Consider the following 19,256-nt stretch of genomic DNA (forward strand, 5'->3'; position numbering starts at 1 on the left):
ATGTTTGACCTGTACCTATAATCCAGGCCTTTCTCTCCTCTCACAGATGTGGATGAGTGTAAGCTGTTCCACCCTGAGGTGTGTAAGAGTGGTGTATGTGTCAACAACATCCCTGGCTACTCCTGCTACTGCACCATTGGCTACTACTACGACGAGGTGTTTCTGGAGTGCATCGGTTAGCGGCCTTTCTTTATCAGTGATATTGGGCTGTTTTGACTTAGACTTTAATCATGTGATTGAACTTAATGGATGTACATAATGAGTAGGTTCCTAAAAATCTAATCTCGCTCTCTCTCTCCTGATAGATGTTGATGAGTGTGAGGCAGGGGAGGACAGCTGTCCAGGGGGAATCTGCGTCAACATATTAGGCTCACACTTCTGTACCTGCGAGCCTCCTCTTGTGTTGGACGACACTCAGCGCAGCTGTGTCAATTCCACTGACCTCGCCGTAGGTACGACCACACACACTGGGAGATGGGAGTCCCCAATCACTCTCACCTCATGAGTCCACAATCACTCTCACCTCATGAGTCCACAATCACTCTCACCTCATGAGACCACAATCACTCTCACCTCATGAGACCACAATCACTCTCACCTCATGAGTCCACAATCACTCTCACCTCATGAGTCCACAATCACTCTCACCTCATGAGACCACAATCACTCTCACCTCATGAGACCACAATCACTCTCACCTCATGAGTCCACAATCACTCTCACCTCATGAGTCCACAATCACTCTCACCTCATGAGTCCACAATCACTCTCACCTCATGAGTCCACAATCATGAGTCCACAATCACTCTCACCTCATGAGTCCACAATCACTCTCACCTCATGAGTCCACAATCACTCTCACCTCATGAGTCCACAATCACTCTCACCTCATGAGTCCCCTCAAGTCCCCAATCACCACCTCATGAGTCCCCACACTCACCTCATGAGTCCACAATCACTCTCACCTCATGAGTCCACAATCACTCTCACCTCATGAGTCCACAATCACTCTCACCTCATGAGACCACAATCACTCTCACCTCATGAGTCCACAATCACTCTCACCTCATGAGTCCACAATCACTCTCACCTCATGAGTCCACAATCACTCTCACCTCATGAGTCCACAATCACTCTCACCTCATGAGTCCACAATCACTCTCACCTCATGAGTCCACAATCACTCTCACCTCATGAGACCACAATACTCAAATGTCACATATTAGCTCAAGCTGTGAAGTCTCTCTCACTGTCTCTGTTTTTAATCTCTCTCTCTCTCTGCCTTTCCCCATCTATCGTTCCCTCATTTTTCTCTATCTTCCTTTGCCTCTCTTTCTCCATCTTCCTTTTTTATTCATCTATCTGTCTCTCTTTTCCATCTCCCCCTTCATTCCTGTCCTCTCCCTCGTGCCTCCAGATGAGAACCTATCGTTCTGCTGGCAGTTTGTCACAGCAGACCTGGTGTGTCAGAGCCCCCTGCTGGGTGGACAGGTCACCTTCACTGAGTGCTGCTGTCTGTATGGAGAGGGCTGGGGACTGCATTGTGCTCTGTGTCCTGCCAGAGACTCAGGTACTACTGGACTGACCATACACTCACTGATGCGCTACTACGGCCACGCTGAATGTGGATCAGTATTTACATTGAACAATCTGTTGTGTTAGCATTTTTGTCATAAGGTAGAAGCAAAATGGTGCCCTGTGTTTCGAAACAGTGTTTATGGGCATGTTTAAAGTTTGGGGAAAGTGTCATTTTTGGTCTACGCCTCTTTTCCTTCTCTCCCTCTGTCAGAGGACTATGAGGCTCGATGTAACGTCTTCCTGGGGCCCCCAGAGTTTCCTCCCCCCTTCCCTGACCCCTACGGGCCGGACCCAGGGCCAGGACCCGGCAGAGGAGGAGAGGGAGGAGGAGGAGTGGGGTATCGCGTGCCCTATGGACCGGACTCCTTCCCAGACCCCATCCCCCGCAGGCCTGAGTACCCCCAGCCTGACTATGACGACTACACACCAGCGGGAGGCACCAGGTCTGGCTTCAGAAGCAGAACGCCCAGCACCTTCAGCGTCCCAGAGAGCCCATACAGACGGCCCTCAGGATACATGTAACACACTGCCCTATTCACCACACTCACTCATTCACATACATCATGTAAGACGCAACATAGGTTCTCGTCAAACATGTTGGATTTCTCCCTCCCAGTCCTGAGCGGTACTATGACGAGGACGACTACGGCCCGCCTGACGCTCCTCCGAGACCCCATTTCCGGACCCTCCCAGACCCTCGTTCTGAGCTTGCCTTTGGGGCGCGACCCCCTCCCCCCATCCGAGAGGGCCTCCCTCTGAGTCTGGCCCCCCTCTCGGACAGTGACCCCTACAGTGAGGAGGAGGAGGAGGGGCCAGAACCCTGGCGTGTGGGACCCCCTTTCCCTCCGTTCCCTGACAGACAGGGGCCAGGTGGTGGTGGTGGCCCACGGAGAGTCTATGAGAGTAAGCCCTCTCTTAGTGTGCATTACTGGATTTACTGTTGTAACTGTAGCCCCTAGGGCTTTCAATAGGTCAAATTAGTAGTCTTGCTGGAAGACATTACTGTCATTTTGCCGATGCTACTGCATTACCCAAAATATTTCAAATTCATTTTAAGATGTGAACTTAACCTAGGCCCTGTAAAGAATGAGTGTTTGATTAGCTATCTGTTCATAGTTCTGACCACCTCCTCCTCTCCCCGCTCCAGGACGATATGAGCCGTATGCAGGCCTGAGCACAGAGGACTGTGGGATACTGCACGGCTGTGAGAATGGCAGGTGTATCCGGGTGGCGGAGGGATACACGTGTGACTGCTACGAGGGCTACGAGCTGGACATGACCTCCATGGCCTGCATAGGTAGGTATCCCTCCTCACACAATCCACAAGACAAACCCTTCAACTATTCGCAATTGTCTATATGCAAAACTCCCTGCCTTTCTCTTGTCCTTCGAACCTTATGCCTTTAAATCTATTCTCTTATTCTCAGATTGACATTTATGTTACAGTAAAATCTTTAGATTTACCAGTGCAATGGAGAACCTAGACATGTCATAGATTTTGTATATATTTACCGTTTTACACATCTACCAGAACATACGGTGCATTCAGAAAGTATTCAGACCCCTTCACTTTTCCCACATTTTGTTACATCACAGCCTTATTGTAAAATGGATTAATTTATATGTTTTCCTCATCAATCTACACACAACACCCCATAATGACAAAGCAAAAAAACAGGTTTTTAGACATTTTTCCACATTTATTAAAAAGAAAAACAGAAATACCTTATTTACATAAGTATTCAGACCCTTTACTATGAGACTTGAAATTGAGCTCAGGTGCATCCTGTTTCCATTCATTGTCCTTGGGATGTTTCTACAACTTGATTGTAGTCCACCTGTGGTAAATTCAATTGATTGGACATCATTTGGAAAGGCACACACCTGTCTATATAAGATCCCACAGTTGACATTGCATGTCAGAGCAAAAACCAAGCCTTGAGGTCGAAGGAATTGTCTATAGAGCTAAGAGACAGGATTGAGTGAGGCACAGATCTGGGGAAGGGTACCAACAAATGTCTGCTGCATTGAAGGTCCCCAAGAACACAGTAGCTTCCATTATTATTAAATGGAAGAAGTTTGGAACCACTAAGACTTTTCCTAGAGCTGGCCGCCCGTCCAAACTGAGCAATCAGGGGAGAAGGGCCTTGGGCAGAGAGGTGACCAAGAAACCGATGGTCACTGACAGAGCTCCAGAGTTCCTCTGTGGAGATGGAAGACCTTTCCTGAAGGACAACCGTCTCTGCAGCACTCCACCAATCAGGCCTTTATGGTAGCCTGGCCAGACGGAAGACACTCTTCAGTTAAAGGCACATGACAGCCCGCTTGGAGTTTGCCAAAAGGCACCTAAAGGACTCTGAACATGAGAAATAAGATTCTCTGGTCAGATGAAACCGAGATTTAACTCATTGACCTGAATGCCAAGCGTCACTTCTGGAGGAAACTAGGCACCGCTCATCACCTGGCCAATACCATCCCTACAGTGAAGCATGGTGTATGCAGCATCATGCTGTGGGGATGTTTTTTAGTGGCAGCAACTGTGCGACTAGTCAGGATCGAGGGAAAGATGAACGGAGCAAAGTACAGAGAGAAGCTTGATGAAAACATGTTCCAGAGTGCTCAGGACCTCAGACTGGGGCGAAGGTTCACCTTCCAACAGGACAACGACCCTAAGCACACAGCCAAGACAACGGGACAAGTCTCTGAATGTTGAGTGGCCCAGCCAGAGCCTGGACTTGAACCCAATCAAACATCCAACCTAACAGAGCTTGAGAGGATCTGCAGAGAAGAATGGGAGAAACTCTGAAAATACAGGTGTGCCAAGCTTGTAGCGTCATACCCAAGTAGACTCGAGGCTGTCATCGCTGCCAAAGATGCTTCAACCAAGTACTGAGTAAAGGGTCTGAATACTTATGTAAATGTGATATTTCCTTATTTATCTATTTTTTAAGCAAAAATGTAATAAAAAAATAATAATAAATGTGTTTGCTTTGTCATTATGGGGTATTTTGTGTAGATTGACAAGGGGGAGAAAAAAATATATGTAATCCATTTTAGAATAAGGCTGTATGTAACAAAACAAAATTTGGAAAAGTGAAGGGGTCTGAATAATTACCGAATGCACTGTATACACATTTGGACGTTCACTGATTCACATGCTTGTGTTTTCAATTGTGTCTTTGTTCTGCTTCTTATGCCCAGACATCAATGAATGTGTGGATCCTGACAACGCGTGTGCGAACGGCCGATGCATCGACACAGACGGCTCCTATCGCTGTGTGTGCCACCAGGGCTACGTCATGTCCCGCCGGCCCAACCACTGTGTGGCAGCATAACACAGCTACTACTTTGAACATTGTCTTCCCCCACTCATCAGTCCTATCTGCTACTGGGGAAGTGTTCCCTCTGGCCTCCACAGGCTCGGGTCAGGGGCTCACGAAAGTACCTGTCCATTTTCTGACCCGAGAGAAAAGCTAAGAGGGTTGTTCTCTGAAGAAAACGCCGACGTAACTGACGCACAGTGTCTGAGAGAGATTTGAGTCCAAAGAACTCTGATATTAATACGGTTTGAGTTCTATACAAGCACACACAACTCATTATATATACACATGAGCTCAACCAAGCACATACACTCGAGACTGCTATTATAAAGCAGGTAAATAAATATGTCCATTCGCCAAACCTTTCCTTTGATGTTGAAATGCGTAGTGGTGAAAAAGAGGTTAACGTACATTGTGCAGAATCCTAACGATACGAACACGTATCTAAAGGTAGGATCCGGCCCATTGAGATGGCTCACTTTGAGCTCAATCGTGATCAACACACCGTGTTCTGTGCCTCGACCCTGAGGCAGACGGGAACCATTGAATGGGGCCAGTGTAGTCTCTTAAGACAAAGATGACAAGCTACTGCTACAGACGAGCAGAGCCTTTGTCTAAGACAGAATCCCTGTCTGTGGATGTTTTGTTAACGAACACTCTCTTTAGCTGGAATGTACAGAAAACACAGCAACATCACGACATCGCTGAACCAAATGTCTGTCACTCTAAAATGTCAGTGACTTGTAATTCTCTCCATTTGTTGATTTTACAACCCCGCCGGTGTTTGGTTTTGTGATTGCTTCTTGTATTAATTTATGCTGTTTAAAGTTAAGTAGCTCTTTATGTAATGATAACTTGTATTATTTTACAGAAATGTATATGCGGACGAGGAAGCTACACATCACTGACGTGTCTGTACATTTTATCTCTTTAGACTTTTGTAGCCAAATTGGATTTTTTTTTTTTTTTTTCATGAGAATCGAATGTACCTGAAAACTGATATAAGATAGTTGACTTTGTATTCACAATTTGAAATGTTGTTTGTGTGATCAAAACACAATCCGTGATAAAATACCATGTACATATTTACAATTGAGAACTTTTTTACCAAATGGTATCTGTTTCAGTGAGTAGAACCTTCTCTGTAAATGTTCCTACTTCCTGATGTAGTTTACAAGCTGAAACAAACCCGAAAGCATTTCCACCTTTCAGCACCTAAAGATGTATAACACTATGCACTGTATTTGTGGATGACGCAGCTCTTGTGTACTTTTTACTCACAACTTTGTACATTTTTAAAATTTGTTTCTGGAATTTGTTCATTGTTTTGTCAGTGATTTTTGTATCATTATTGCTATGAAAATGATTTGAAAATATATTTGCACACTTTCCATTCCAAGTGGCTTTTGGATCTCATTCATTGTGACAGAATCATATACACTTTTACTTTACAAGGTAGTTGTTATAAAGTAGTAACATATTGGAAGCTGGTTCAGTGGTGTAGGTATAACACAGTATTTTGATTTAGCCTGACGATTTAAACTAAATTATTCCGCTGTTTTGTCGTTCGCTACATACCTTGTGGTGACGAGGGGCACAAGGGGCGTTGTAGAAAACAAAGCAATCAGCGATTGGATCGTCTCTAACCAATCAGAGTATCAAATGCCAATGACACATTTTCAAACCGCCGCATGTGTTCTAGCTTTGTCTCAACCTATTGGTTTTTGGACCAATCAGAATGTGTTCCCATTTGGTGAAGGGTCGCAGAGGTACTCAGATCCAGACTCATTGCGGAGAAGTAGCGTTTAGCCGGAGTGTGGGTAGCCAGGCTAATTTGGATTAGCATCATTATCACTGTCCCTATCTTGCACTGTCATAACAGCAGTTTCCACCTCTCTCACTCATGGTCTGTGGCTAGGCCTCTAATCCATTTACCTGCTACTCGAACCCTAATTCCCAGTAGTGTTTATAAGGATCCCATGTCTAATCTATTTTATAGGCCAATCCTTCTCCACCACACACTACAAAGCTGATTAAAGAGGTTCACTTCGTACTTAATTATATCTTGCGGATTGCAAGTGCTAGTGGAATATCTGCTTTTTCTGTCTGCTCTCTCCCCTTATCACCTACCCTGAATCTGGCCCAAATGACTGGAAGACCAGCCACAACCAAATTTGCTGTTATTTTGTTGTTTATCCGTTGTTTATTACAAATATAGCCCACATTTACACTGAGTATACTGCAATTACACTGAGTATACCAAACATTAGGAACCCCCCTTCAGCCTCAATTAGTCGGACCATGGACTCTACAAGGTGTCAAAAGCGTTCCACAGGGATGCTGGCCCATGTTGACTCCAATGCCCACAGTTGTGTGAAGTTGGCTGGATGTCCTTTGGGTGGTGGACCATCCTTGATACACACGGGAAACTGTTGAGTGGGGGGAAACCCAGCAGCGTTGCAGTTCTTGACACAAACCGGTGCCCCTGGCCCCTACTACCATACCCCGTTCAAGGCACTTAAATGTGTTGTCTTGCCCATTCACCCTCTGAATGGCACACATACACGATCCATGTCTCAATTGTCTCGAGGCTTAAAAGTCCTTATTTAACCTGTCTCCTCCCCTTCATCTACTCTTACTGATGGAGATTTAACAAGTGACATCAATAAGGGATCATAGCGTTCAACTGGATTCACCTGGTCAATCTATGTCATGGAAATAGGTGTTCTTAATGTTTTGTACACTCAGTGTATTTCACTCAGCCTTAAAACACGTAGTCACTATGGAGCCTCTATTAAATGACCATTAAAGCAGTAAGAGTACCTTATAAACAGGCATTAGTAGTATTACAGTTGTGTTACAATGTAAGCCTGTTACAATGTAATGATATGGAATCAGGGATCAGATGAGATAACAGTAGGCTCCTGTTCCGCTGGCTCCATCACACAGAGAGAGAGAGAAAAGGAGAGAGAGTTTAGTCCTGTCTGTACCATTGACCTGTACTGTGACAGAGCATGAAAACTGGTCCCAGGCCTCAGTACACTCCCAGGGAGCTACAGTATCATTTGATTTCACCCACGAGCACTGATGGTGCTGTTTGTGTTAACAGGGTCAACTGAGTCTCTCTCTCTGTGTGTGTCCGTGTGGGGAGAGGGGTGGGGGAATCTTGCTGATGCAGCCGTTGTTGGATTAGGGCTGAGGAGGAATAAGAGAAGTGTCAGACTAGACAGTAATCCTATCTCCCTGTACTGGGGGCCTAATGTGGTCAGAACCGGGTCAGTGAGCTGCTGCGCTGTAATACATTTCACAGCTGGGGGATGACGAGGGCAGGGAATGTGTGCCAAAAGAGAAAATGCATCAGTAGTCCACTGTGGGAACCTTTCATCCCAAATCATTTGGAGATGGTGGATTAACATGTGTAAATATATCAGGAAACTGGCCAAAATCATATTTGTTTGGAAGAGCCACAAAAACATGATTTCATCGTGTATTGGTTAAATAATATGCAAATATATTGCTTCGTCTTTTTCTATAAGTTCCATTATTTTTCTTTTTTGATCATCTATTTTGGAACAGTGTACACAATTCAAAGTGATGATGACCGCAATGGCTCACTTATTGGGATCCAGCTAATACCTGTAATTCAGGTGAAGAGGGTATCTTGAGCCAAGCCTCGCTCTAACTTGAGTTCTTTGTCCTGATCTTTTCCACATTCTGATTGTGCCCACATTTTTGGACAGGTGTAGACCATCAAAAGACTCATTGTGATCTGATTGTGATCAGATCATCCTGCCCACCTCCGGAGGTAGTCAGACACACAGTGTGTCTGAATATCTTACAAGTGTAGAGATCTGGACATACAAACATTTTAAATCATAATTATTTTGCCCATTGAATAATTACATCAATATGTTTCTTACAATAAATAAATACGTATTATTTGGAAAGAATAGCTGTGAAATAGTTTGCATAAAAGGGACCAGGAAATGTGGTCACAATGCAGACACAGTAGAAGGATAACAGAAACATATTAATACCATGGGTAGACACATTTCTGGAAATGTGCGCACAATCAGAATGCAGCCAAGATCCGGACAAAGGACCCATGTTAACACCAGGTATAAACGGGGCTTGGGTGTCTGATGACTAGATTTGGATATTCTAGCTCCTCACAGGGTTTTCACACATCCGGGTTGTCCAAAAGTGCTGCTTCAGCACCCCTGCCAACGCACTGGCAATGGATGGCTCCTAATCCTCACCCTCCAGCCACCCTAACCCTCCTACCTAATCACCCCCTCCCCTCTCACCAGCTGTAAGCCCTGTCCTGTACATGTACCTGACCTACTGACAAGTTCCAAGTAAGAGTCCCCTCTCTCTTTCCACTCCCTCCCTCCACTCCCTTTATCTAGTCTAATTCTATCCCTTTGTTTTCCAGTCTGTTCTAATTCCCCCTGCCTGCCTCTCACTTTCGCTCTAGCTCACTTTACCTGACTTTCACAGGTTAACCATGCAAACTCACTTCAAAGAGAGAGGCCTATGTGGGGCTATGTGAGACTGGGAAATCTTAATTAGCATACTTCAGTAATAGTGATGCATTTTTGATTCAGGAACTAGAATACTACTGTTACCAATATGCAATTTCTCACTTTCAAAAGTGAGACTTTGCTGCGAGGAACAACAAATACCTGGAAGCAAAGAGGATGCTGTGTCCGTGAGTCTGGTCCGAGTGCTTTCTCTGTTTACACCAAACAGCATAAGAGGGAAATGCTGGTCCCACAATGACAGAGGTGAGGGAGAGAGGAGTCTGGAACACAGACGAGCAATGGAAAAAATGACTAGTAAAATGCATTTAATGACAACTGAGCAAAACCAACAGACATAGTGCATGGTGTTCTGTTATAAGCAATAACGTGTCATCTTATCACCTCACTTTGATAACACTTTGTCACAAAGAGGGAACAGTGAAAATCCTATTTTAACAAATCTTGTTCATACGTTGACGAGTGTATCATGTATAAACGTTAGCTTGTGTGTAATATGTAAATATGTATGCTAAACACAACATAAGTGAGAAGAGAATGAAACCATCAACAAACGTTCAGTGCTTGTCCATGATTAGTCCGCCAGGCCCCGCCCCTTTCTAATGACACAGGTCTTCAGCTAAATAAACCTGCCGCAATAACTTTGGCTCTTGTCTCAAGAGTCCTCCCTCTGTCACTATCTCTATACCGTTGGCTCCCAAACCAGGATACTAGAATACTATTACTACCTTGACACATCTCCTTGAGACGTTCTTCCTTGATATGGATCTAAAGGGTTTTTGCCTGAGTGAAAACGTCCATTTTCTCAGCCAGCACAACCAGTAAGAGTCATTGAGATTTATGTTATTTTTTTGCCATTCCTATCATAGATACGTTTTTATTGGTCATTCATCTGATTGCCATCATTTGTGTGCTGTTCATTTGTGTTTGTTTTAATTAAAGCATTAGATAAGGCTTAATTTAGTTGTTTTTTAAAAAGTTATTATTATGTGTCTGTAGAATAAGTGCAAAAGTTGATTTTCTCCATTGGGAACATGAATAGAGGTGGTGGTCCTTGAGGTGGCAGACAATCCTGGGGTCTGCATGCCACACTGTTATTGTAGCAGCTCACAGAATCCACAATGGGGTATTATTTCAGTGAGATTATATTTTTGTCATGATCATTTCAATTGTGCCATCAGCCTGTTGGTCTCCTCAAACACCGACGACGCTCCTTCACCAGATGATACATGTAACAAGACGGATCCCCCCAGCCCTACCTTCGCCCTGGACAGCACCACGCCATTCAGTCCAAGCTCGGACAGCAGTGGGTACAGTTTATTTTCACAGGGTCACTCGATGGACCCGGAATCCCCGAGTTCGAGCAGCAGCGGCAGCGTTGTCAGCGCAGCACCGGACACTAGCGGCGCAGCTAAGTTTTGGTCGGAGCGCAGTTTGGCGCTCTCGGCGCACGTTGACTCCATCCTCAAATGTGACTACCTATCGTCTCTGCGCCCTGGACCTAAAAGGCTGTGCCTAGTTTGTGGCGACTTTGCATCAGGATATCACTACGGAGTAGCGTCGTGTGAGGCATGCAAGGCTTTCTTCAAGAGGACAATTCAAGGTAAACAAAAGTGTATACGTTTTTGCAAAAAAACGGATAGAACATCAAATCAAGCCGTCTGTGATGGTGTGTGTTGCGTGCACTGTGTGCGAGCGTGCACGTGTGATACATTTAGGACATGACGAAGTTCTTGGCTAGATTTTAATTAATAAAATAATCAATAATCTATTAGAGGGGGAAGCGCAAATGAGGCTGATTGCGGCATACACAGATTTCCAATAGTTATGTCAGCCGCAGACTCAGCTATGGGATTGATTTTTGTGTGAAGACTCAATGTGCTCCATATTGGTTGATGGCCCCAGAAATGATTTATTGTCCCCCACGATGAAATCTGTGGATCTGTCTCCGTCCGTTCGTACGTTCGTCACACGCGACAGGCCTATCTCAGACAGCACTGGTCCGATTTTGACGAAACGTGGGTGAATGATGCGTCTTGCTATAGATATCTGATTTCTAAATAGAATCCGAAATATTGGATTTTTGCTCTCTGAAACTAGAGAGGATTATTCTCTGCTCATGTGTTCCAAAATAACTGACGCATGATATTGATCTAGTGACGCCTGATGCATTAATGGATTTTCAACAATATTTTACTATGTGCCTAATTTCAAGTATGCTTACAGTTGAATGAAAATTACTTTATCTAATTATTTTATTCTCATTTATCAAAAGTGGATTTTCATAATGCTTCTTTTAGCAATAGTGGCCGTCAAAGTGTGAACATGCAGATAAAGTGTTATTGTGCCTAAAAACACCACACAACATATTTACATTTCTTGTGAAAGGCAATCTGAAGAGGTGCCAATCTCCTGTTAAAAATTCTCCTGTTAAAAAATAATCTCAGAGCCTCTTGGGACAGGGGAGGGTTTAGGGGGAAGCTCATTGATTGAGGGCCCTTGGCCCCTAGATCACCCCCAGATCCAGACCCGCTTGTCTGGGTATAGATGGGTGGGAGAAATTAGTCAATACTCTATTAAATCCCTTTTTGTCTTGTGTGAGGCCAAACGTTATAACACTTGTGGTGGGAGTTAGGCTCAGTGTGAAATAACCAATCAATATCTGTATTTTGTCTGGGCTTCTATTGATTGCTGTGTGAAAGCTCAGGGTGCCAGCGAACACAGAGGCAATTGACTTTTTTCATGGTGCCACAGACAGTGAAACTCAGTTAACCACCAGATGGCAAGGATAAGCCATGGTGGCACACCCCCTAAACACACACTTTGTTTTACAGCATGACAATTTCACCTTTAGGCTGACTGAAAAGTTAAGCATCAAGAATGCACTGTAAGAAAGATACTGTAAAATGCAGTATCACCTTTTGGATGACATTATTGCGACATTGGCCTTGCTGACTGGTAACCTCAAGTATCCAGGGGGTGTAAACAGAGCTGTGCTTTCTGTGTTTCCAGGTAACATTGACTACAGCTGCCCTGTGATGAACGAGTGTGAGATCACCAAGCGTCGCAGGAAGTCGTGCCAAGCGTGCCGCTTCCAGAAGTGCCTGCGTGCCGGCATGATGAAGGAAGGTGAGACTTGATGACCAACTCATCTCAATGGAATCACTCGGCTCAATAAATGGACATGCTTAAGCGTACAGGCCCACAGAGCACGTACAGCCTGAAGTAGAGTTTCAAATTACTCAACCTCTTTTTGTATTTGTATTTATTAAGGATCCCAATTAGCTGATACTGTACTCTTCCTGGGGTCCAGCAACATTAGCGTGCGTGCGTCTCTCTCTCTCTCTCTCTCTCTCTCTCTCTCTCTCTCTCTCTCTCTCTCTCTCTCTCTCTCTCTCTCTCTCTCTCTCTCTCTCTCTCTCTCTCTCTCTCTCTCTCTCTCTCTCTCTCTCTCTCTCTCTCTCTCTCTCTCTCTCTCTCTCTCTCTCTCTCTCTCTCTCTCTCTCTCTCTCTCTCTCTCTCTCTCTCTCTCTCTCTCTCTCTCTCTCTCTCTCTCTCTCTCTCTCTCTCTCTCTCTCTCTCTCTCTCTCTCTCTCTCTCTCTCTCTCTCTCTCTCTCTCTCTCTCTCTCTCTCTCTCTCTCTCTCTCTCTCTCTCTCTCTCTCTCTCTCTCTCTCTCTCTCTCTCTCTCTCTCTCTCTCTCTCTCTGCACAGTCCCCGCTGTTCCATAAGGTGTATTTGCATCAGTTACCTGATGTGGAATAGAGGTCCTCTATCTATTATCACTGTGCACCTTCCATTGTCTGTTCTTGACTTGGGGATTGAGGATCAATCAATGAGGAAACATGATGATCACTGATAATCGTGTTTGTGTCACTACAGGTGTTCGCATGGACCGAGTCAGAGGAGGACGTCAGAAGTACAAGAGAAGGGGGGACTCTGGCCTCTCTCTTTATACAAAGGCCCCAGACACACACGCTGTCAAGTCCAACGGTGTGTACCCTTTGTCGTGCAACACTCACACACTCCAATAAGAGCCGTGTCAGTCACAAACGGGAGTACATAAGAGTACTTTACTTATATATCTGTTTGACCTCTTTCAGGAAACAAAGTGATCTCCCAGCTCCTCTTGACAGAGCCAGCCCCCCTGTGTGCCACGCCTGACAACTCAACCAATGATGACAACCTTAAAGCCCTGCTGACGCTGTGTGACCTCCTAAACAGGGAACTCCTGGTCATGATTGGCTGGGCAAAGCATATCCCAGGTACCCACTTCTGTTGCTCTTGTATGTCTTGTTAAATAAGCATGAGTCCCTTAAATAAAGGTTAAATAAAAAATACTATGCAATGCCATTTTACACTGGTACAAATGGACAAGGTAAACTTTTTATACTGTGAGAACCTATGGAGTGTTACATATCCATATTTGCCCTTCCAGGCTTCTCTGCCCTTTCATTGGTGGACCAGATGGCCCTGCTGCAGAGTGGTTGGATGGAGACACTGGTCTTGTCAGTGGTGTTTCAGTCTTTGGGCTATGGGGAGGAGCTGGTGTTTGCTGGGAACCTGCGTCTGGACCAGGCCCAGTGCAGAGCGGCAGGACTCTCTGACCTCTACACCGCCCTGAGACAGCTGACCACCAAGTACCAGCAGATGAACCTGAGCCAAGAGGAGGTGGTCACTCTCAAGGCTATGGCCCTCGCCAACTCCGGTACTAACTACATGGCATGCACTGGATATCTGTTATCAGTAGTTTGGTGTTGTCAGCTGTGACAGAGCAGACTCAAGAGACATACACTACCAGACAAAAGTTTTAGAACACCTACTCATTCAAGGGTTTTTCATTATTTGTACTATTTTCTACATTGTAGAATAATAGTGATGACATCAAAACTATGAAATAACACATATGGAATCATGTAGTAACCAAAAAAGTGTTAAACAAATCAAAATATATTTTATATTTGAGATTCTTCAAATAGCCACCCTTTGCCCTGATGACAGCTTTGCACACTCTTGGCATTCTCTCAACCCGCTTCACCTGGAATGCTTTTCCAACTGTCTTGAAGGAGTTCCCACATATGCTGAGCACTTGTTGGCTACTTTTCCTTCACTCTGCGGTCCAACTCATCCCAAACCATCTCAATTAGGTTGGGTTTGTGGGATTCCAAGACTCCCCCAAAAATCTATTTGAATTCCAGGTTGTAAGGCAACAAAATAAGAAAAGTGCCAAGGGGGGTGAATACTTTTGCAAGCCACTGTACAATCCCTCTTAGAAAGCATTATAAGAGTGGCAGAACTACCAACAATATATGCTACTATCTAATCTGCCTGGCTAATGCGTACAATAATTAATTGTGTTAAATTCAGCTTTAAATCTACTACACCGTCCTCAGGCAGCCCGACATACAGCCACTCCTTCAGGACTGTGGGGAGAGTTAGGGCTCTATTCAATCCATATCGTGGAAGTTCAGCGTTGCAGCGTGATTGAAATGTAAAGGTAATGTTCCCGCGTTAGCTGAGACTGTATTCACGGTAAGCGCTGCATATGTCGGCTCAATTACCTTCACATTTCTATCACACAATCTTTAACGCTTCGGCGATATTGACTGAATAAAGCCCCTAAGTGTGATCCACAGTGCCTGTCCCTCGGGGTGTGTCCTTGAACACACTTTTTCTCCAGGTTCAGGGTCCCCTAGCAGGGCAAGCCTGTTAAATGATGGTCTATGACTTGAAAAGCCGCTAGCTGTCAGGGAATAAATGAGTGGCTAGCCCCCCATATTGGCAAACGTCCCTCACAGGTCCCGTATTTTAGCAACGACATTCTCACAGCATTACCCAAGTCAGTATCAGCCCTCCACTTAAATTCCAATTTTTAACTACTATTAATACATTTGATATGACTAACGTTGTATTTTGTTTGTTAGGGGTCATTCTGTGAACTCATGTTATACTACATACTTTTGTGGCGACAACTATCTATGCATTTTAGTTGAATAATAGTTATTCAATCACTTCTGTATAAACTGGCACTCTTCAGACCCCCATGACAGAGAGAGGGGAGGTCTAAGGTCTCTGCCAAATCTGTTCTCCAACACCCACTTCTCTCACCCCTCCCCTCCCCGCTGTTGTTCCCCAGACCCCAGCAAGTGAAAACTGATCAATATCCGACAGTGAGAAGGCTGCTTCTGCCCTCAGCCCTAATCAATAAATCCATCTGCCCCGCAAATTATCACAGGAATTCAGAAATCCATTTGGCGAGTCTGGCTGCGTTAGCCAGACACACCGGGGCAGTCACACCGCCTGAGGTGGCTAGAAGGATCAGAGGAGGGAGCATTTGTTTTTACATTTACAGTCCTTTCAGGAAAAATGAGGGTTGGCCGCATGCAACTTAACCTTGGCCCGTCCATTAGCCCTCGATGGAGAAACAAATGAGGTGGACAATGGGATCTGACATGCTGTCATGCCGAAACAAGGGGAGGTTTAACACCCGATTCCACCCACACCCAAACACCCACAGGCCTCGCTTGACCTTGTCTCTCCCCGCTCAGATGCAGAGAACCTGGAGAGTGTGGAGGCAGTGCAGCGGTTCCAGGACGGACTCCATGAGGCCCTGCAGGAGTACGAGAGCTCCCAGCACACAGCAGAGCTCCACCGGGCAGGCAAGCTTCTCATGACCCTTCCCCTGCTCCGGCAGACTGCCAACCGTGCCGTGGACACCTTCTGTAGACTCCACCTGGAGGGCCGCGTGCCCATGCACAAACTCTTCCTGGAGATGCTGGATGCCAAAATATGACTGTTCTACTACACCTAACCTCCCATTGGCCCCCACAAACCTTAACCAGGTGCCCCATTGTTGAGGGGTCAGAAGTTCAGGGCTTGGTGGTTCGCAGTTTTATGACAAGCCATGGTGTCATGGAACAAGACTGACTTATAAGTCAAGGGCTCTATTCAATCCGTGTCGCGGAAGTTCAACGTTAAAGTGTGATTGAAATTTAAAGGCAATGTTCCCGCATTAGCGGCGACTGCATTCACTGTAAACTTGCTATCGTGCAATCTATAACGCTTCAGCAATAAAGACTGAATAGTCCCAAGTATAGCATATTTTTTTAGGTACTTTTTCAGAGGAGAGTATGTACAAATGTTTTCTTATATCATGGCGATTTTCAAGCCATGATATTCAGTCAATATGAAAGGACGTTACTCATGTGAAAACATAATAGCTCTACGGTTATTGACGATGCATTCTGGTAGCTAGAGACCACATAGCCAAATGCCTCCAGGCAGTTAGCCAGGCTGAACCAAACTATTAGTACTGCTATCATTACAAACAGCACATTCTTCTGACTTCCCTGCCTTACCATACTGTACTAAGAAGGTGCGACGACATTTTGTATTTTATTTATGTATTTATTTATTACATGATCGCTGTACAAAGACATGAACTGCTTTCATACTAGCACGTATGCTTTTGAATAAAATGCTTTTGGAATTAAATGCGTTTATAGAGTGTGACAGACATTGCAGTGTGAACATTGCGTTTCATGTTGAGCCAAAAAGTAGGCTCACTGTAATTAGTTAGTTGTATTCGATTAATGAAGACCAGATTAGAAAAGTACAGCCATAAAAGCTAGAGGTGTGACTAACTGGAGGATACTGTATATGAAATGCACTCAGCATCCTTGGGTAACATTTTGCTGCTGATAAAGCAATCCCACTTTTGAACAAAATTATTACTTTTATTGTTAGTTAATGGACAGACAGATATACTTTGTACAGAGACATAACATTGAATGTTTTACATTTCCATTCAATATGGTTTCTTTTTTTATATAGTCAGAAAATAGGATCTAAATGAAATGTACAAAAACATGGGATATTGGGTTAAATGACTACCTTTGGTTTCGTACAATTCCTAACCCATTGGGGAAGATAGAAAAACACAGGTACGTGAGGCACTGGGTCGTGATCTGGAAGACGACTTGAAAAAGAATGGTCAGTCGGTCAGATGTAACGAAACATGAACGATAAAAGTTACCATTGATCTATAGATTCTCCATCGTTTCCTCTTCAACAGTCACCACTGTTGATACTGCGTGTACAGTAGGCTTGTTGATTCATTTAAGCTACAGAGAGCCAACAGTAGTGCAAAACAAGAAGACTGAAAGAAATCTGTAGAGGATATCAGAAAAGTTTAGAAGGTGTGGGCCTATACATCACTTCAGCCTCCAAGCCCGTGATGGTGCAACCCAGTGTTGGGTAAAGACTAGTACAGGTCTTTACATTTCTCTTAAAGGGCAACTTCCCCACTTTTCAACCAAATCATCAAAAGTTTAAACATTTTAAAAACAGTGATTTTCAAACACTGAGGTTCACTGTGGGGAGCAAGGAAATACTCTCCCTTGGGCTAGAAACTCGCTGCAAGTTTTGAAAATCGCAGGTTTTTTCCCTTTAATCCTACACTGTCATGTCAGAAGCATTTTAAAAATATTTTTAACCATAGATACATACGTAGACTCTGGTTTGGTGCTGAAGAATGAGGTTGAAAAATTCCCTTTTAATTCAAATATCCATGACATTCCTGCCACCTGACAGGTGTATCAACAAGCTGATTAAACAGCATGATCATTACACAGGTGCACCTTGTGCTGGGGAATAGAAAAGGCCACTTTACAATGTGCAGATGTGTCACAACACAATGCCACAGACGTCTCGAATTTTAATGGAGCGTGCAATCGTCATGCTGACAGCAGGAACGTCCACCAGAGAATTGAACGCTCATTTCTCTACCAGAGGTGAGCATTTTCTCACTGAAGTCGGTTACAATGCCGAACTGCAGTCAGGTCAAGACCCCGGTGAGGACGAAGAGCACACAGATGAGCTTCCCTGAGACGGTTGATAGTTTGTGTGGAATTATTATTTGGTTGTGCAAATCCAGTTTCATCAGCTGTCCGGGTGGCTGGTCCCAGACAATCCCGCAGTTGAAGGACCAAGATGTGGAGGCATGGGCTAGCATGGTTACACGTTGTGAGGCCAGTTAGACGTACTGCCAAATTCTCTGAAACGACGTTGGAGGCGGTTTATGGTTTGCACAGCCAAATAATTACATTTCCGCATAAACTATCAGAAACCGTCTAATGGAAGCTCATCTGCGTGCTCATCATCCTCACCAGGGTCTTGACCTGACTGCAGTTTGGCATCGTAACCGACTTCAGTGAGAAAATGCTCACCTTTGATGACCACTGGAACTATGGAGAAGTGTGCTCTTCACAGATTAATCCCGGTCTCAACTATGGCTGACAGCATATATGGTGTCGTGTGGGCGAGTAGTTTGCTGATGTCAACGTTGTGCCCCATGGTGGAGGTGGGGTTATGGTATGGGCAGGCAGAAGCTACAGACAACGAACACAACTGCATTTTATCGATGGCAATTCGAATGCACAGTGGGAGGAGCTATAGGAGGACAGGCTCATTGTAATGGCTCAAATGGAATGAATAGAAATGAGTCAAACATGTGTTTCCATATATTTGATACGGTCCGATTTATTCCATTCCAGCCATTACAATGAGCCTGTCTTCCTCCCACCAGCCTACACTGATGCACAACGATACAGTGACGAGAACCTGAGGCCCATTGTCGTGCTATTCTGACATCTCATGTTTCAGCATGATAATACACAGCCTCACGTCGCAAGGATCTGTACACAATTCCTGGAAGCTGAAAATGTCCCAGTTCTTCCATGGCCTGCATACTCACCAGACATGTCACTCATTGAGCATGTTTGGGATGCTCTGGATCGATGTGTACGACAGCGTGTTCC

The 19,256-nt window shown here is 44.7% G+C and overlaps 2 protein-coding genes across 3 annotated transcripts in view; both read left to right on the forward strand.

The window, feature by feature from the left end:
• Positions 1–6,297, forward strand: part of LOC112265114 (latent-transforming growth factor beta-binding protein 4) — a 74,689-nt gene extending 68,392 nt beyond the window's left edge. For both annotated transcript variants that reach the window (XM_024442161.2, XM_024442162.2), the window contains 7 exons: positions 47–175; positions 306–452; positions 1,418–1,570; positions 1,790–2,096; positions 2,195–2,481; positions 2,726–2,875; positions 4,780–6,297. In XM_024442161.2, the coding sequence (XP_024297929.1) occupies positions 47–175; positions 306–452; positions 1,418–1,570; positions 1,790–2,096; positions 2,195–2,481; positions 2,726–2,875; positions 4,780–4,913 (1,307 nt within the window). In that variant the 3' untranslated portion in view covers positions 4,914–6,297. The remainder of the gene's footprint in view (positions 1–46; positions 176–305; positions 453–1,417; positions 1,571–1,789; positions 2,097–2,194; positions 2,482–2,725; positions 2,876–4,779) is intronic.
• A 3,783-nt stretch (positions 6,298–10,080) lies between these two features.
• On the forward strand, positions 10,081–16,887 carry LOC112265115 (estrogen-related receptor gamma). The gene is made up of 7 exons (XM_024442163.2): positions 10,081–10,260; positions 10,621–11,042; positions 12,452–12,568; positions 13,321–13,431; positions 13,542–13,703; positions 13,877–14,146; positions 15,987–16,887. Exons 1-7 carry the CDS (start codon positions 10,202–10,204, stop codon positions 16,229–16,231), a joined length of 1,386 nt encoding a protein of 461 aa, XP_024297931.1. The 5' UTR covers positions 10,081–10,201; the 3' UTR covers positions 16,232–16,887.
• Positions 16,888–19,256: the final 2,369 nt, after the last annotated feature.

Source organism: Oncorhynchus tshawytscha, linkage group LG13 (genome assembly GCF_018296145.1).
Source record: "Oncorhynchus tshawytscha isolate Ot180627B linkage group LG13, Otsh_v2.0, whole genome shotgun sequence".
In the NCBI taxonomy this organism is placed as follows: Eukaryota; Metazoa; Chordata; class Actinopteri; order Salmoniformes; family Salmonidae; genus Oncorhynchus; species Oncorhynchus tshawytscha.

Excerpts from the sequence above, each read along its gene's own strand:
- LOC112265115 (XM_024442163.2), top strand. The coding sequence starts at position 10,202 with ATGGATCTAAAGGGTTTTTGCCTGAGTGAAAACGTCCATTTTCTCAGC. Across the intron at positions 12,569-13,320 it reads TGCCGGCATGATGAAGGAAG|GTGTTCGCATGGACCGAGTC; the intron begins GTGAGACTTGAT and ends GTGTCACTACAG. Across the intron at positions 13,704-13,876 it reads CTGGGCAAAGCATATCCCAG|GCTTCTCTGCCCTTTCATTG; the intron begins GTACCCACTTCT and ends TTGCCCTTCCAG.